Source organism: Octopus bimaculoides, chromosome 16 (genome assembly GCF_046866305.1).
Source record: "Octopus bimaculoides isolate indiv1 chromosome 16, ASM4686630v1, whole genome shotgun sequence".
NCBI lineage: Eukaryota > Metazoa > Mollusca > Cephalopoda > Octopoda > Octopodidae > Octopus > Octopus bimaculoides.
The window spans coordinates 17,113,836-17,133,943 of record NC_142943.1 but is presented as its reverse complement, the minus strand read 5'-3'; the positions used below and the strand labels follow the sequence as shown (position 1 = coordinate 17,133,943).

The 20,108-nt window shown below is 36.9% G+C and overlaps 1 protein-coding gene across 2 annotated transcripts in view; it reads left to right on the top strand.

The window, feature by feature from the left end:
• LOC106871423 (contactin) overlaps window positions 1-20,108 on the top strand; it is a 196,301-nt gene that overhangs the window by 26,880 nt on the left and 149,313 nt on the right. Inside the window, exon 2 of one of the 2 annotated variants that reach the window (XM_089364183.1) lies at window positions 10,291-10,378. The exons of the other annotated variant lie outside the window; for it this stretch is intronic. Coding sequence (XP_089220309.1) covers window positions 10,315-10,378 — 64 coding nt within the window. The 5' untranslated portion in view covers window positions 10,291-10,314. The remainder of the gene's footprint in view (window positions 1-10,290; window positions 10,379-20,108) is intronic. 2 annotated transcript variants of the gene reach the window in all.

Sequence of the window (20,108 nt, the reverse complement as noted above, 5' to 3'; positions counted from 1 at the left end):
ACCAAGTGAAAGTGATTAAGAGGAAGGGTTACTTAACTGGAGTAGAACTATCTCGGATTACTGAGAGTCTGAGAGACCCTGCAGATGGGCTACAAAGGATGGTCGGAGTTGAAAACAAAGATGTAGGAGTTGAAAACAGAGAGAAGAGTAGACAGAAGGAACAGGCAATGGGACTGGTAAGGATGAGGAACAGGAACATTATACAGTAAACCCCGATACTGCGGTGGGTGGACATGCAGGGAAAATGAACCAACTAGATAATGAATTGCTTGAAATTCAAAGACGTCTTGCTGACTTGATGAATGCCCCAGAAGAAAAAAGTTCCCAGGAATATGGGATGGGTAGATAGGAGTATGATAAATAAAGTAACACGAAAGATAAATACTGTTATACCATACATCCAGACGGAGGACATAACACAAACAAGGAATCTTCTTCGAGCTACTGCGGTACTTGTTGAGGAGAAATTACAAATTAAAATAACAAAAAATGATGGAGCAAAAGAACCATGGTGGAAACGACGCATTGAAAGGGACATAATGTGGGCAAAGCAAGATCTAGGAAAAATTGAGCAATTGTTAAGAGGAAACTGGAAAAATGGGTACAATACCGACCGAGAAAAATTAGAGAAGAAATATAAAATACAGAAGAACTGGTTTGATGCAGTAATAGAGCAGTTAAAAAAGAGGATCATGGCAAAAATCCAGAAGATCAAAAGATTTGTGAACAGAAATAAGCAGTTCGAGAATAGATTGTTCAAAATAACCCGAAGCAATTCTTCCGAACGTTAGAAGGTGACAATGAGGAAAATGTTGCTCCTGATGCAAATGAAGTCAAAGAGTTGTGGAGCGGATGATGGGGAAATAATGTGGTACATAAAAGGGATGCAATATGGATAGGAACTCTCCAGACAGAATTACAAGGAGGAAAGAAACAAAGGAATCTTGTCATAAGCACGGGTAACGTGAAAAAACAAGTGGGTATCTAACAAGTATCTGACAAGAAAGCCCCCGGACCAGATGGGATTCATGGCTTCTGGATGAAGAGATGCCACGCGGTGCATGAAAGACTAGCAGCCCAATTGAATGAGTGTGTCCAGAAAGGTACAGTTCCCGCGTGGATGGTGACTGAGAAGACAACACTTATAATGAAAGATAAAAGAAAGGGGAATATTATGGGAAACTACCGTAGCATGCCTAAATATAATCTGAAAGATACTCACTGGAATGTGTGCGGCAGACATACACTTTCCTGGCACAGGAAGAAATACTACAAAGGAAACAAAAAGGATGTAGGAAGATTACTTAGTGTACCAAGGATCACCTGGTCATCGATAAAACAGTTTTGAGGCATTGTAAAAAACATCATACAAACATGTCTATTGCTTAGACTGACTTTAAGAAACCATATGATATGATGCTTCATTCTTGGATCGTTGAATATGTTTAGTGATGTTTGGTGTTGCTGACAACATCACAAATTTTCTGATGCATAGCATATAAGAGTGAAAACCAAATTGTACTCAAGGAATGTATTCCTTGGAGAAGTTAATATTAATAGGGGAATCTTCCAAGGTGACTTGTTTCCTCCGTTCCTATTTGTAATTGCACTAATACCCATAACAATGACACTTAGGAAAGTTCAGATAGGTTACCGATGTGGGAAGAAAAGCCCATCATTGAACCATCTTCTGTTTATGGATGACCTTAAATTGTTTGGAAAATTTGAAAAACAGATAGATCCCTTAACCAAAACATTCCAGAAGTGTGGTAGGGACATCGGTGTGAAATATGGGGTTACAAAATTCTCAGTACTTAATATGAAATTAGAGAAGAATGCATTCTGCAGAGGATTTCAGTTACCATCAGGAGAGACCATGGTTGAACCCGACAGTAGTGGGTATAGATATTTAGGGATTTTAGAACTGGATGACATTCTACACAAAGAAATGAAAGTCAAGGTCAGCGAGGCGTATCAAAAATGGGTGAAGATGGTGTTGAAATCAACCTGAATACCAAAGATTTGATTACCGCAATGAATTTGTGGGCAATTGCGGTGGCCAGATATAGTGCGTCCATCCTCAGATGGACTAAGGAGAAAATTCCATCACTGGATAGAAGGACGAGAAAGTTGATGACGCTGCATGGGGCGCTACACCCTAAAGCAAACGTAAAAACTGTATATGAAAAGAAAGAATGGTGGCAGACGACTAATTAGTATAGACTATTGTATAAGGAGTAAAAGGAGAACGCTTGCCGAGTATTTGATAAATAGTGATGAAGACCTACTGAAATATGCCGCGAAAGATATGTGTGTAAATGCAGATGAAATGGTGGGCAAGGAAGAGTTTAACCGAACAGCTGAGAAGAATAGAAAAGATGACCTTCTTGAAATGAGAATGCATGGACAGTTTGAAAGGAATACACAGGACGTTAAGGATAATACAGCATCGTGGGCATGGTGATTTGAAGCGTAACACCGAAAGCCTGATCATTGCTGCACAAGACCAGGCTCTCGCTACAAACTCAGTGAAGTATAACACCTATAAAACTTCTGGCAGCCAGAAATGTAGACTCTGGAAAGAGAGTGGAAAATGTGACCCACTTGGTAACTGAATGTGAGAGCCTTGCAAAAAAAAAAGAAATACAAGCGCCGCCATGATAAAGTGCGTGTGTATCTTCATTGGCTTTTATGCCCCGTAAATACCAGTATGAAGTAACAGAGAACTGGTATAAGCATGTACCAAATAAAGTTATGTAGGAGGATGCGAAAGTAACGATATTCTGGGACTATGATCTTCAGACAGGTTGCATAATAGAAAACTGTCGGCTGGATGTTGTCATATTGAATAAGAGAGACAAATACTGTCAGATCATTCATGTAGCCATACATGAGTAAAGAGGTTGAAAAAAATCACCAAGTACTTCGATTTGAAAGTGGAAATGGCGAGACTGCATGGAATGCGAGAGGGTAATGTAAAAGTGATACCAGTAGTGATCAGAGCGTTGAAACTTCAAGACTTATTAAGGCAACTGGAAATCCCATGCAAAATTGATGGTTTTGCAAAAGTAGCCTTATTGGGCACAGCGCACATCTTAAGGAAAGTATTATGTCTGAGGTCCTTGTAACTTGACAGATGACTAAAGATTCCGGTGCATTTTTACCTACACTGTGTTACGAAGGAATAATGATAAGAAGAAGAACACTCAGGGATCACAAACCTCTGCCAAAGCAACAACAACGTTGTATCAACGATTAGCCGGAGGTGATTTTTAAAATGAGAATATCTGGAATAAACTTGACTACTCTCACAAACGAAAATACTAAAAATGAACCCGACCGCTTTCAAAAATTAAGTAAAAAAACAGGAAAAATTATCCAGAATCTCTTTCCGGTACCGGATAGATTCCAAAATCTTATCAGTTCATGCCAGTCACAAGGCCAAACATAATTTGAAAGTTTCATCCGAATCCATCTAGCAGTGCTTGAGATATCTTGTCCACAAACAAACAAACAAACGACTAAAAACAATATCTCCGCCTTCGCCGAGGAAGTGGTCATAATAATATTATCCTCACATCCATACTAACTGAAAGAATATACACTTTCCTGGAACAGAGCGCTGTCCTGCCACAGGCTCAAAAAGGTTGTAAAAGGACTTATTATGGATGCAAAGTCCAATTACTCCAATTACTCATAAATAAAATGGTTGTAGAGAATTGCCGGAGCATCAAGAACCTGATAGACTACAGGAAAGCGTTTGATAGTGTCCCACATAATTGGCTCTTTGAGGCCCTTTTGATATACATGATCTCTCCTGTAGTCTCCAAACGTTTACAAGGTAGTATGGCCAAGTGGAATATACGTCTCCTAAACCATAGTGATAGGATGAGCCAATCAGTATCAAACGAGACATCTTTCAAAGGGACTCTCTCTCCCCACTACTCCTTTGTATGGTACTAATCCCAATCTCAAACGAACTGAGTAACACCAGGTATGGGTTCGAAATGTATAATATTATAATAAATCATCTGTTTTATATGGACGGTCTGAAGCTGTTTGCTAGGAATGACAAAAGGCTAGTAGGGCTGTTAACAACTGTTAAAGAGTTCAACAATGACATCGGGATGGATTTTGGCCTTGATAAGTGTGCTAAAGCAACTTTTGTAAGAAGAAAGCTCAAACAAACAGTTTCCATTAAATTAGATACCGACACTACAATCAAGGAGCGTTACCCACAAGGAAGCTATAAATATCTGAGTATAAACAAAGGAGACGGTATACAAAATGCTACTATGAAAGAAAAAATACGAAAGGAGTATTACAGAAGAAAATGACTCATACTAAAAGCTGAACTAAACTCCAAAAATCGTTTCGAAGCCATGAACACCCTGGCACTTTCAGTAGTCCAATACAATTTTAACATCATTAACTGGGATTAACAGAGCTCCAACGCCTGGACAGGAAGACAAGAAAACTACTAACATCTAAGAACATGCACTACCCAAACACAGACGTTGATCGTCTGCACCTACCTAGAAATAGTGGGGGAAGGGGAATGATTCAGGTAGAACTGTGCTATAAGACCTCCACGATAGCAATGGGCAAGTACTTACGTAGTACAGAGGACTGGATGCTTCGACTTGTATGCAAACATGAAAGCAGCAAGAAATAACATTCTATTGTCAAACAAGCTTACAAATTCGCAAGGGAACTTGCATTTAACCCTGAATTAGATGAAGAACCTGAAACCACTGCCACTAAACAAGCAAAATGGATCAAACAGACTGCCAGAAAGAAAGAGCAGAAACAAATTGAAGAGCGGTGAAGCCAGAAGCCTCTGCATCGACAGTATATACTTCGAAGCTAAAATGCTGATGTAGACCAAGTAACAACCCATTAGTGGCTGAGAAGCTCAGGACTGAAAGCAGAGACTGAAGGTTTCATATTGGCGGCACAAGAACAAAGCTACCAGGCTAACGTTCTTCAAAACGATTCTGACCCTAAATGCAGATTCTGCGATAAATTTGATGTAACAATAGACCATCTCGTTTCGAGATGTCCTGTGCTGACACCAAACGAATACAAAAATCACCACGATAGGGTAGGGCAGTATTTACATTGGAAAATATGTAAACACTACAAAATCATCACTCCTGCTTACAGGTATGAACACCATCCTGAGCCAATAGTTGAAGGTAAAAATGTCAATATCCTTTGAATTTTCCAGTCAACACCGACAGAACGATCCAGGATATAAAGACAGAGAACAAAATACTTGTAGACTAATAGATGTAAGTGTTCTCACTGATAAAAATATATCTGTAAAGGAATTTGACAATTTAATACTTAAATGTAAGGACCCAGAAATTGAAATGCAAAAGATGTGGCATCTGAAAGGGAGAACTGTTCCTGTTATTGTGGGTGGCCTATTTATGATAAGAAATGGATGTCAGAAACGTCTAGATAATATCCCAGGAGAACCGTATCTCAGAGAAATCCAATAGATTGTGCTGACAAGAACTGCCCACAACCTTAGAAAAACCCTATCAATTTAAATGTATGTTGTATTACATGAAGATATTTCGCTACTGTCCCTGTCACTTGCACTCCCCAAGCTTTCAGTCATACTGTAATATCTCTTCTCCTTCACTCACAGTAGGACACTGGCTGTGTCTCGGCGAATGACTGTAACAAACATGCAGTTTAAGAGTAAATAATAATAATAATAATAATAATAATAATAATAATAATAATAATAATAATAATAATAATAATAATAATAATAATACCAGGCAGTGGCTCTCATGGCTTCTGATCTTAACTGATTGTAAGTGTTACCACGTACATTGTTTTGTCTTGGTATTAAACATGGGCTAAAGCAAATATTCTGCTCACTACCACCGATTTGCATGTCAGTTGTTTGACTTTAACAAGTTGAGCATGATATGTGCATCTGATCAGAAGTAGTAGGGGGATATCATATCCATTTGTTGAGAGGAATTCTTTGGGGTTCGAATGATTCAACTCCGGGAACATGGGCACTTCGTTCAACATCCTTAAACAACACTTATACGGGGACCTTTTGAGTGGGATGAGCTACTCGATCTGAATATATGTGATTACCATGTCACGCATATATAGCTGTGATGCATGGGCCTGGTGTACCGTTATCAGATGGGTAGTCATGATGAGTATATTGGACTTCGTATATTTTACCCTAGTGTCACTTTGATGGCATGCACTGCTTTCTCACTCAATAATAATAATAATGATTATTAAGAAGTAGCATTAACATTACCTTTAATTCCTTTTTGTATACATACAACTTCAAATAGACCTACACATGCTTCTAATGTATCGCTTAGTAACCGTTTAAATTGCAACCTTACTATAATACCTTACTATAATACCTTACTATAATGCCTTACTATAATGCCTGTATGTATGTATATATTAGCTGAAGAACTGAAGCGTCTTGAGCATGAGGTTGAAACCCTCTGCACGCAAGCAGTATTGGAATCGTCGAACCTTTTCTGAATGACGATCATTGATTTATATTTGTATTTTATTTTATTTTAAAACTATATGTATAAGTATTGATATTTGGTTTTTGTCGAATCACCGTTATCATTTATGAACGAATGTTTTCCAAAATTTACTCACATATTCGAAATCATCCTGGCATTATGCGTGAACAAAGTGAAACCCGGATCCGAGAGTGCTCTTTAGACAAAACGAGGAAGATTCAAGCAATGTGATAGTGGAAAACTGATAGCTTTACTGGCATAAGATCTCCACTTATATCTTTCTCTCTCTCTCCAATTGTCTCTCTGTCCTTCTCTCTCTCTCTCTCTCTCTCTCTCTCTCTCTCTCTCTCTCTCTCTCTCTCTCTCTCTTTCTCTCTCTTCCCCTCCTATGCACACACAAATATGCAGCATAAGCGAGCAACGATACCCACAAACATACGTGCATTTATACTTATAAACACACGCGAATTTATACCCTCAAACACACATACATATTTTACAGCTCATCATGGGCAGTATTCTCATTTATACCCTCAAACACACATACATATTTTACATCTCATCATGGGCAGTATTCTCATAGTAAAATGCTCCAAGTGAAACATATTTTCGAAAAGTTTCAGCTTCATGGAATGTAGAACCAAATTTTGTTTCTTCATTGTTTCACATTTAAACTTGAACTATAAGTCGGAGTGTTAATATTTGTACTGTCTGATAAACATACATATACACGAAGTGCATTCCGGAAGTTTTGAAACTGTTTAGGAGAGGCAGTCAAAGTATATCCTTACAATAAGATGACATGTCAGCCTTTGCTATGCCAGATTGAAAGAATGGGGTGTAACTTTGAACACACCCTACTAAATACTGTTTTACATAGCTGACTAGTTAGCAGAATGCTTTCGGGACGTAAAATCTATCTGGAAGTAACAGACTGTTTATAGATTAACTTGTATGACCCACGCATCAGTTTTTCACTGGCTCAAGAGAGATCCAAGGACGATAGAGATGAGATGTGTGGGAGAACGTGACGTCAGAACATCTGGGTGAGGCCTACAAAGACAAAAGTCATACAGTTTGGAATTGATATGTTACCTGTACACAGAATAATTCAAGAAGATCTGAACATACACAAAATTTGTTTGATCATAGAGTGCTCAGTGACGAAGAGACGGAAAGACTCGTTAGGGACAGAAGAGAAATAGTTGAGCACATTACCTGAAATCCAAGAGAACTTGAGTTTCTGATGACCTTTGACGAAAACTAGATCAATTGTTATGATCCATAGACCAAGAGACACAATCTCCAATGGAAGCGTTCTGGCTCCCCCAGACCTATAGGCTAAGCAAAGCACCTGGAAGCTCACGATGATCCCTTTTCGACAACAAGGGAATTTCTACATCCGCTGAGATTTCCTGGCCAGGTGATCAACAAAAAGTACTTTGTGGGGGTTTTGAAGGAGATCATGAAGAGATTTCATTGCAAAAGGTCAGCGCTCTTCCTCACGGGCTGGTGACACCTGCACCAGGACAATACACCAATTCACAATTCAATTTTGGTAACCAATTATTTGGTTACCAAATTGATACGATGATACAATGAAGGATGCTGTGACATGAGTCCTAGACACCTTCACAATGGAAGACTTCCATGGAGCCTTCAGGAAGTGGCTGGAGCGCTACAAGTGCATTGAAGTTAGAGGATCCTGCTCAGTTGGAGATTAACGTCTTGTACTTTTTTGAAATTAATAGTTGTCTCTTCTGAAAAGTCTCAAAACTTCTGAAATATACCTTGTATATACACGTATACATACCTACAAACATTCTTACATACATACATATGTTAAATAAAATAAGATAACAAGGCCAAAGCAATGTGATATTTCTAGGATATTTATAAAGAGAAAGGTGGTATTACAGTTGTTGGTCTTGTAAATGTCCCAGAAATATCACATTGCCTTGGCCTTGTTGTCTTATTTTATTTAACATATATACACGCTCACGCACGCCCTGCTTTAGACTCCGCATTCATACTATTATTGAACCAGGGGTTTAATAGTGGTCCTTGCGTAGCTCTTACATATCCTTACCTGCGTTTTGCGTCTTCTGGATACCAAAACCTCTCATATTATTACACACACACACACACACATGCACACACACACACACACACACACACACACACACACACACACACACACACACACACACACACACACACACACAAACACACGCATATATATATATTTCTCGATACTTTTTCATTTTGTGTTCTAATTGAAAAAAAAAACGCGTTTGGCATCATTTCCAGTCTAATCATACTTAATTTGGAAATAAGAAAGTAGAAAATTAATAAACTGAAGTCTATATCTCCAGAAGCTGTTTTTTTATTAGAAATGTAACATAGTAAAATCTAAAAATATCACTAGTACTTCTTTCAAACTTACTTACTTGCTTGGAAAAAATTCATGTTGAGTAGTCAGAAAGAAATCTTTATGGAAGGTGAGGACTGCTCATTTAACAGATTTTAGAACAAATTTAAGATTATCTCAGCAACACAAGACAGTTATTAGACAATACCAATACAAGAAGTATATATGCAATTTTATCTCATATGCAAATTCCAGCTAAAGAGTAAGTAAGTGATATGTGACTACAATTTGACGAGTCAATAGGTGTGTCATACACAGTACAAGTGATATGATATGAATGATGTTTAGTGACTTCACTACTAAAGAAGAGTTTATGAGACTGAGAACAGCAGGTGAAAGTATTTATAGCATTTCAAACTATACACAATGGAATAATTGGTAGTATCAAATGATTTAATTCTCTCTGAAAGAAAGAGATTAATTCCTTTTATACTTTGTGTTTGCAACGTGTAAGCAATCAAGAAGTTTTGTTTTGTGATGAATTAACAACATTTGGAAACGTCAAGAATATTATTATTAAAGTAATCGAATCGATGAGAGCAGCACATTTATTTGTAACGTCGAGTTTTCATACCTTACACGAAGAGAGTGAAGAAAAGAAAAAAATCTAGTTTCATCAACCTGTTTTACAGTTTTATGATAACTCAGTAAAAGTAAATTTCTTACAAGATATTTACGGTTAAATGACGATATAATAAGCCATTAGGTGCACGCAGGACAGCGAGAATCTACTAAATATACTTTTCGTAATACGTTCTGGAAAATTCGATAGTGTTTGTGCAAATCACTGTAGTATTCGCCTTCGGTTCGGAGAACACCTCTTTAGACGGTTTTTGTTCCCAACACATCCACTTCATTGGCATAAGAAACTTTGTGACATCACAATATTTCGACCTTCAGTCAAATTTACCGCAAAATATATGTTGATGCATGATGTTTGCTAAACCAATAAAACATTAGGAGTAAGCCATTGTTTTGAATCTCCCTGTTCTGCATGCAAAGTTAATTATAACAATGTTTCATTTATTAGATCAAGCATAAATATTTATGTACTGTAATATAAATAATTTTATTAATACCCTATAATTTTTAAAGTGTGTTTCTATTAAAAATTTCCCGCTTTGAAAAAAACCTAATGGAATGTATCTCTATTCAAAAACTAAAAATGAGAAAAGAATCCCATGAATGGAAAAGAAAATTAAGTGTGACACTGAGGTAAACTTCGTCTTTGATTAAAGAATGAATATATGTTATGAATGTTAAAATATTCTTATATTTATTTGCAGAAGAGAAAATGTTGTAATCTATTAAAATTTCATGGATTTACAGGTTTGGTTTGCTGGCATATAAAAAATGTTATTAGGAGTTGCTCTTTTCTTTACCATCGTACCATTTACCTTTGGATTAGATAATCTCGGTAAGTTTTCTTATTTTATTCAGTTGCCAAATTATAAAATGTAAACATATAATTATTATCTTGGCTCCATTTCGTCAAAAGTAATAAATGAGATCTTGGAAAACATGAATAATCATTAATAAATAATGTGTGAGAATGATTGGACAATATTTATATATCCTAGTGTTGCTATTTTCTGGAAATAGCCTGTCTATCCTTATAGATAATGAATCAATTTTATTACAGATAAAACTATGTATTGCTCCAGTCGTGCCTGTTACAAATGGAATAATGCGCTTCTTAACTTCCATAATAGCTTTAATTTTGCTGTTATCACAATTTTTATTGCCATTTTTAACATGCAAAAAGGTGTGGGTTTATCATATGACTAGCAGTATAACCCGACGTTCTCCGGGTGTGACTTATTACGCCATCTACGATAAGTCTTGCTAGGTGAAAATCAACTAAAAAAGAAAGCCTTACAATGAAAAAACCCTTATGATGTAAATATGTTCATAATTCAAAAGACGAAATTAATAGGGAAAGTCTGAAGGCTGTTTTGTGTAACATTATTAAGTGTACGTAAATTTCATCCGTCTAATTGGCTATACAAATTGCTTGTACAAAACAACTTTTTGCGCTGCCTTGATTATACATAGCAGGGTAATTCCTTTTCGCAGGAAGTAGGGCGGCAATTTCTGATGAAGCAATTGCTGGCGATCTGTTGCTACACAGTTCTGCCAGAATTCTATCAGATTGGGCAGTAGATGATGATGCACCGTTTTGCATTATGTTCAAAGCAGCTTCTGGAATGTGGTGAATTGCTGCAGTCTGTTGGTGTCTTTTTAAACCGGTTGCTTTCTTTCCCCAGCAAGCTCTCTTGTTTGGAGGCATAATCTATATACATGTTAAACAGAACAACAAGTCATAACAGATGGGAAGGTCGGTAGTTTTCACATTTCGGTGATTTTTCAGATTAACACCCGCATAATTACGTAACCCTAACCCTAAAACCGTAACCGTAAGACCGTAACCCTAAAACCGTAACCCTGACCCAAAAACCGTAACCCTAACACTCTAGTGAAAATCGTGCGGGTGTTAATATGAATAATAATAATAATAATAATAATAATGACCTCTGCAGATCAAACTCCCAACCCACAACTAAGTCTTAAGTGTATATATATATGGGCAACACACTCACGCATACACATTAAATAAAAAATGTTAGTAAGTACAGAACTTGAGCATTATATATTAAGATGGGCAACACACACACACACTAAATAAAAAAAAAGACAGGTATTTGTATGTATGTGTGTAGTAATGTGTATTCTGTGTCTATATATGGTAGTAAGTAAATGCGTTTTAAGAAAGATATTAAAGAAATTCAGTTTGTCAGGAATAAATGTTTGACTGTCGATCGTATTTGGAAGAGAAGGACAGATATTTGTATGTATGAGTGTGTGAGTTAAAATTCCGCCGAAGTTGACTTTACCTTTCATCCTTTCGGGGTCTAAAAAATAAGTACCAGTTGAACACAGGGGTCAATATAATCGACTATTCTCCACCTGCCCGAAGCCGCCGTTGTGGGAAAAATTTAAAATAATAATACTAATAAATAAATAATAATAATAATAATGACCTCTGCCGATCAAACTGCCAACCCACAACTAAGTCTTAAGTGTATATATATATGGGCATCACACACTAAATAAAAAAGATGTTAGTAAGTAAAAGTGTTTTAAAAAAGATTGTTAAATTTTCAGATTAACACCCGTACGATTTTCACTACAGTGTTAGGGTTAGGGTTTGTTAGGGTTAGGTAGGTAATGATGCGGGTGTTAATCTCAAGATTTACGAAAAGATTTTGAAAAAAAACTCACAGTTTGTAGGGAATAAATGTTTGTTGATCGTATTTGAGAAAGATGTCTCGATGGTGAAGGACGGTGTTAGAAATGGAAAGTAAACTTACAATTCCCGCCAAATTGGAATGAGGTCATTGGTAACCATAGGTACATATATATGTGTGTATTTACGTATGATTGGTAGTGTGTCTGTTTATTTGACTCTCACTCTCCTTCGTTTCTCTGTCTTTTTTCTTGGATCGTTCGTAAACGTTCATAAGAGAAAGTAGCAATTGAAACGATGTGTAAGAGGAATAGAAATAGTTAATTTTAGAGGGGCAAAGTAATTTTGTATGTAGTTTTAGTATCTGTCATTAGAGTATCGAAATGTGATTGTTTCAGTTTTGATCTTTTTGTATTTGTTGTTGGATTGATCGTAAATGTTCATAAGAGAAAGTAGGAGTTGAAAGGATTTGTATTAGAAAGAGGAAATTAGATTTTATTAGGGAGAAAATGTTTACTGCTGTAGTTTTATGGATTTTATTCATTATTAGGAAATTTTTGGAGTGAAAAAATGACGCAGTGACCTAACAAATTGTATTTAGAATATTAATTGCGATTGTTTAATCCAAGAAATTTGGAATTGTGTAAATGTATGAATTTTAAACACACACACACACACACACAGAAAATTTGCCTTTTATAGTATAGATATTTGGTAGTCATCTGTGTGCTAAAGTTCCATATTTTCCTTATTTCAAAAGTCCTTATGAACAACATAACTTTTCAGCGAAGCAGTTCAAACTGCGACGACTAAACGTATACATAGCCGTTTTGTGACTGTATTGGCTCTCGAAGTATTTTAGCATTGTTTTTAAAAAATCTAACACACAGGTGACACACGTTATCTGTCTTGTAGGATCTGAAGATACTCGTTTAGTGAGATCTTAGGATATCTGTTGCTGATGTCCTGCTTCTGTACCTTGATGCTGATGCTTTTGTTGCTCCATTCACGCTAGGTTTATTATACTTATAATATGGAGTATCCAGCTGGCGGACATATTGGTTATATAAAGGCGTGTTAATAGTTGTTCCTCGAAGTTGTTAATGTACCATAAGTATATTTATTTTTGTTGCTGCTTTTGGTTTAGATTTTATCTGTTCGAAGTTTAATTCCAATCCTTGCGAATTGACTTTTTTCTTCCTTGCTGTAAGTATAATAAATTTTATACCTGTTTTACAGCTGTATTCTACAAGGGTAGAAAGGAAGCTTTCTTAAGTCAACTGGGGGCGCCAACTCAAGGTTGCGGCCCTCCTTCTTCAGTAGCCCACCGCTCCCCTTCAGCCTTCTTGGCCCAACTTTAACCTCTCGAACCTCTTCCAAAGCTTCCACCTCCGCTCCTCCAACAGCTGCAGCCGCACAACGACGGCCACCCGCCGGTCCAACCTTCACTTCACCTCCTCCCTCCGGCTCCCCCACAACTGGGAAGAAAAAACACAACCCAACAAACAATCGCCATCAAAACAGCAACTCCGTCAAGCAACAAACGTGGCACACCCAGGAGGGGAGACCCCTAACAATTACAACTATATCACACCCACATCAACGGAATCGCAAAGATTTTAAAAAACACACTGCCACAATCAAAAGAAACTTCGCGGACCGACTTTACTGACGGTGTCAGTCCACTATTTATTAGTAGTGGACCATCCCACTCCTCGCCTGGGGGCGTCCGCCACAACAGAAGGAAAGGCAGTTTTCCTCTTTCTGGTGATTGTGGCGAAGGAGGTAGTGTGGTGGACGAGACTGAAAGGACTGAAGACAGATACCTTCCTCTTCAGCCAACCACATCGACTTTTTCAAGTTCCACTTCAAAAGGAAAGTGAGAATAGAGGGGTAAGTTCTGCCCCAACTCCCAGTAAATTCGTTGAAAGGTGGGTGAATGTAGAGAAGATGGCCCGTGTGAATGGGCCTGCTCTGAACTTTCGTTTGTGGAGCTGAGAAGGAGAGAGGTGATTGCTGAGGGGCATCTGGCGCTTGGGGTAACCAGAATGTGGGGGGTTCCTCGGTTGTCCTTGCGAGAAACTTCCCCCTTTTGGAGAATTTTATTGTTTAATTGTTTTATTAATTGTTTTGTTATATATTGTCAACACGGCATTGTTCAACACTCCACTTGTCCCTTGTATTGTATAGTCCCTATTTGTTTTGTGTTCGGCTCTTGTGGCCAATAAAGAAACGATTATTATTATTATTTCTTTTTTATCACAGCTTTTGTTGGAACTCCTGGAGACTTGCATGCGTAACGGGCTTGCTACCTGTAGCTTACAGTACCATGCTACCCATTCTTTTCAGCTATCTAATACTTTCCAGATTATTCTGGCCGTGCCAAGGAGACAAACCTTTTGTAACAGTTTCACTGGGAACTCTGTTCCAATTTCTTTTATATTCCGCTTGATACCTTCTGATACTGTCTCCAAGGAACCAACAATAATTGCCACTATCTTCACCTTCTTCAATTTCCATAGCCGGGCTGTTTCGTACTCAAGAGGTTGTACTTATCTATTTTATGCCTTAGGTATAATAAAAAAATATTCAGATAAATACATAACAAAAACATCAGGACTTACAAATATATATAACATACAGAAAATTGCACTACTGGGTACTGCACACACTCTACGCAAAACACTTTCAATACAGTAAACATAAGAGCATCACAGCAAACCACAGCACATACCCAAGGCGCACAGAGCTGCGCTCGGTAGTGAAGTGAAAGCACGTTATAAAAATAAAACTACTGAACAATAATAATAATAATAATAATAATAATTTTAAATGGATTGACGTAACTCTTCACAAAGGTAAACAGTCAAGACGAAGAGCGCGATTCGACTGTAAGATATTTTATTAGTTCAAAATAAGAAGTGATAAAAATTCAAAATTATAGAAATTTAAACGTTTGAATTTCTATAATTTCGAATTTTTATCACTTCTTATTTTAAACTTGACAAAGACAGACGAACTGTTGAAATATCGTTCAACCAATAAAATATCTTGCAATCGAATCGCGCTCTTCGTCTTGACTGTTTGCCTTTGTGAAGAGTTACGTCAATCCTTTTAAAATAATAATAATAATAATAATAATGATAATGATGATGATAATAATAATACTACTAATAATAATGATGATGATAATAATAATAATAATAATAATAATAATAATAATAATAATAATAATAATAATAATAATGTTCTGATGCAGTATCAGGCAGTGGCTCTCGTGGCTTCGATCTTAACTGATTGCAAGTTTTATCATGTACGTTGATTTGTTTTGGTATAAAAGATGGGCTAAAGCAAATTTTCTACTCAGTATAACAGATTTGCCTGTCAGTTGTTTGATCTTAACCAGTTGAGCATGTCCTTTGGTGGATGACATGTGTACTCTGATCACGAGCAGTAGTAGTGGGGGAGCATCATAGCCATTTGTTGAGAGGAATTCTTTGGAGTTTGAATAATTCACCTCTGGAAACATGAGTGTTTCATTCAATATCCTTAAGCAACCCTTATTCAGGGACCATTTGAGTGGGGTGGGCTACTCGACTTGACAAAAATTCTAACTGTGCCCCACCTGCAAGGTCATGCGCTGTTTATCTTGAAATGAGACCAACATGTCGCGCACATATGGTTGTGACGCATGCACCTGGTGTACCCTTATCAGGGTAGTTATGATGGGCATGCTGGGCTTCGTATATTTTACCCCAGTGTCGCTTTGATGGCACGAACTGCCCTCTCACCCAATAATAATAATAATAATAATAATAATAATAATAATAATAATAATATTATTATTATTATTATTATTATTATTATTATTATTATTATTATTATTATTATTATTATTATCATTACGAAAAGGACGAAAAGAAAAAGAACGAAAACGGAAACGAGAATCCCACTAACATGAACTTCTAACTTGTCTCTTGAGGTCTCTGGGTGAGACTTGGATCCAACTTGTACAAATGCAAAACAAAAGTCAACCATAAAATAATAATAATAATCTGCCCTTCAGCCAAAATTTGAAACCATTATTTTTATTATTGTTCTTGCTGTTGTTGTTTTTGTAGTAGTAGTAGTAGTAGTAGTAGTAGTAGTAGTAGTAGTAGTAGTAGTAGTAGTAGTAGCAGCAGCAGCAGCAGTATTGACTCTTGAAGTGTAAGCATTTATCTTTTCTGGTTCAAAATTAGACTTTATTTCAAAAATCATTAACTCAAAATTCTTTCTTCGGATTTTACTTACCTGAATTTTAACTACCTGAAAACTGTTTGCCCCCGATACCCAGATAGACTATATAAGGTTTGTTTTTACAGACTATCTTTCATTCGCTTTCGCATTTTGACATTTCACTTCAAAATGTTTACTAGACACGCCCAGAAAACAAATAAAACTAACATAACAGTAATGAAAAAATATCAAAGACAGTACAAAATGAAATTGCGCCACCTGTTTACTTACGACAAAAAGAAAATAATGAGGCGACAAATACGTTACTCAATGTACATAGCAGGAATTGTAGTAACCTCAAATAATCTAGTTTTGCCTCTATCATTTCACACTAAATGTTTTAAAACCTTGAGTCTAAAATTCCCAGTATAAAATTGGGGGCATTTTGTTCAGACAGTGTCTTGCTTCTCTGGGATTTAATGTAAGAAACATCTAAGATATAAATGATACATAGGTGCCTTCAGAAAGAATGTTACGGCTTACAGTTGTTGACGGCACAGCTGTTAGAAGATATTTCAGTAGTCACTGCATTTTCAAGAGCAAAAGTTCAACTAAGATACAGGCCAAACACTCGCTTCCCATTATATGGGGCATAGAAATACAAAGACAGGATAAGGGACACTGGAAACGATGTTGATCTGTCGATGGTCATCACTTGTTTTACAATATAGGCAGGTGGTTACAGTAATGGTTAACGAGAGGCGATACATAGGCGTGTTTCAAAGTAGATTTTGCAAGTCCTTATGACCTTCGAATACGAGTCAACTTTAGGAGGCTAAGACAAAGAGTATGAGACTGGTGATGGAGAACGGAACGGGTAGCACCTGCAAGTCGAGAGCCTTTGCCTTGCAGAACTAGATACAGTAGAAAAGAACATGAGAAAGGAAAGTGGTGAAGACCAGCTGAAGCAGACACAAGAGCGGCAAGCCCAAGTTACCGGAATACGAAGAGTCACAGTCTCAAAATGGCAGAGGAGGTCACCGCGTCACCTCATGCCAGGTCCTGGAAACAAGCAAACAGGCAGCCCAATATTCTTTCACGAGTAAGAAATAAAGATTGTCACAGAAAGCATTCAAATTGTAGAAGGAAATGTAAAAGCATAAAAGAGGAAGAAGTCATTAAAAAAAAAAAGAAATGTGAACTGCATCAGAAAACAAAAGAAAAAACGGGTAAAGAAAAGCTTTTCAAAGCACAATTATACTTTTTTGTCAGCGTAATGATGATGATAATGAAGAGGAAGATGCTGAATTCCTCGTCCTTCGATGATCAAACCAACATTCCATGGACAAAATAGCACATTTGACGCACAAGGGGTATTTCGGAGTTGTAAAAATGAGTAAGGCAAATGGTGTGGTTACCTACCCAACCAACTGAAAAAAGTTGCTAATAGGCACCTTTGGGATGCACGACATCAACGTACAACAAATTGTGAGAGGATAAGTATGTGACCTAACCAATGGTTTTTCGACCGAGTGTTGCTGAGAACACAAAATATTTTTCCTGTTTTATTTTCTGTTTAATTATACTGGGTTTTGATTATTATGTTTTATTACACATTTTTATATATATGTATTTTTCTTTGTACTTGTTTAATACATTTCAACTTACTCTGGTTTTAACTGTATGTGGTTAAAACTTTATCTTTGTATATCTTATCTTTGTATAACTTTTTCTTCGTATAACTTTTTTTGTATAACTTTTTCTTCGTATAACTATATCTTTGTATAACTTTTTCTTCGTATAACTATATCTTTGTATAACTTTTTCTTCGCTCTCCACACCTCTTTGTAAGTCCTCTGTTCATTGATAATGGAATTTTGATAAATCACTTTGAGATTTTAAGGAAAATAAAACATTTTGTTATTTTTATATCTATTATATGCTATATTAGTCAGTAGAGGTGTTGTCTTGAAATTTGGTGACAAATTTCCTCAAATTTCAAGGATCTTTCTTATGGTTCTTGTAGAACACAGGATTGCACTTTTCGACAGGTCGATAACGCGAGTCTCAGTTCCAATATCGTTCAGCCTCTTAGGTATCAGTTTGGGAATGTTACCAAGTGCACCAATTACCACACGAATAATTGCTATCCTGGTCTTCCAAAATCTCATCTCCCTGGCTGTCACACTATTTCACAATTTTTGTTTTCAATTTCTTTGGTATCCACTCTATTACAGCATAGTTTTGCAAAGCTAATGATATTACACTAACTTCTTTTGTCATCTATAATCAAATCTGGTCTGCTTGCTTCAACAATATGCTCAGTTTTTATGGGGAAATTGCATAGAATCCTGCAATTTTTATTCTCTATCACAGCCTCTGGCTCGTATTCATACAAATTTCTCGCTGCTTTGTATCCACACACTTGGTTAACATCCTAATGAACTCTTTTACCTACACTATCATACTTGCACTTTTTGCTAGTTTACCGCATTCACTTTAGAGATGGTCAATATTATCGTCTCCTTTCCCAGAGATTCTACATTTGCTCTCTAACTCGAAGCTCAGTGACTATCTTATTTTCTTTAGAGAGTTGTTCTTGTTGAATGAATTGTTCTACTTGTTATTTATTAGACCAGAATTATAAGCACTAAACCCAACTTTTTCCTTGCTCTGTGGGGACACAATTTTAAGCGAAAAAATATTTCTAGAAGCATAGAAGCATTTTAAAAAAAACTTCGTTTTTCTCGGCCAACCAGCATGAGAAGGTGGCCTGCACTGTGCTGCCATTATCACCATGCAAAGCCTGGATGCTGGCTCTTCTCGTTTACACCCTTGCGTTATCCTTTTTCACTCACCTTAGAGAACAACTTTGTGTTGATTCTCCTTTGTATTGATACTGTTGCATTGTTGTTTTAGGGCGTCGGGATGGACACACAGGACTTGGATATGCCGCAAGGCATACTCTGCAGGGAATGATTTATATGATATCAAAACATACAACAAACATATATAACCTCCACGTTCAGCAATGTCACTTTCAGCTCATATGGTATGGAAGTACATTATATGCTGAGGATGGAAGCACAATATACTTTGCCCTTAATATGAATTACATGTTGGTCCTATTTTACATAACGTTTCACAATAACTTCCTTTATTCAGCATTGGCTTCCTAACTGTAATGGCTTACTCGAACACTGTCTTCAATATGATGAATTTTGAATTGCGCTGAGGTCGACTTGGCCTTTCATCTTTACGGAGACATGAAATAAGCACCGGTGCTTATTGAGTATTAAGGTCAATGCAATCGACTTACTTCTCTCCAGAAATTGCTGACTGAACCAACATCTGAAACCAACATCATATATATGTCTGTATAGTTAAGATGTTCGTTTCACAAGCACGGCGTTTCATGTCCAGTCCCATTGTATAAGTTAAAGATACAAATGGGTAAGGATTTTCAGCATTTGTACCGGACACAGAAATGAGCCGGAGTAATTAACATTTAGAGAGAATACTCAGGTGAGATTTTAACATGAATGACCCTACCTATTAACTGCTAGAGAACTAAGCTGCAGTGCATTAATGAACTTGCATAATTTAGCGCAGCTGTTTGGGCACCGGTCATTTGGTAGAGTTATTTGGCACTATACCCATTTTAGCACCAAGTAGCAGTGCC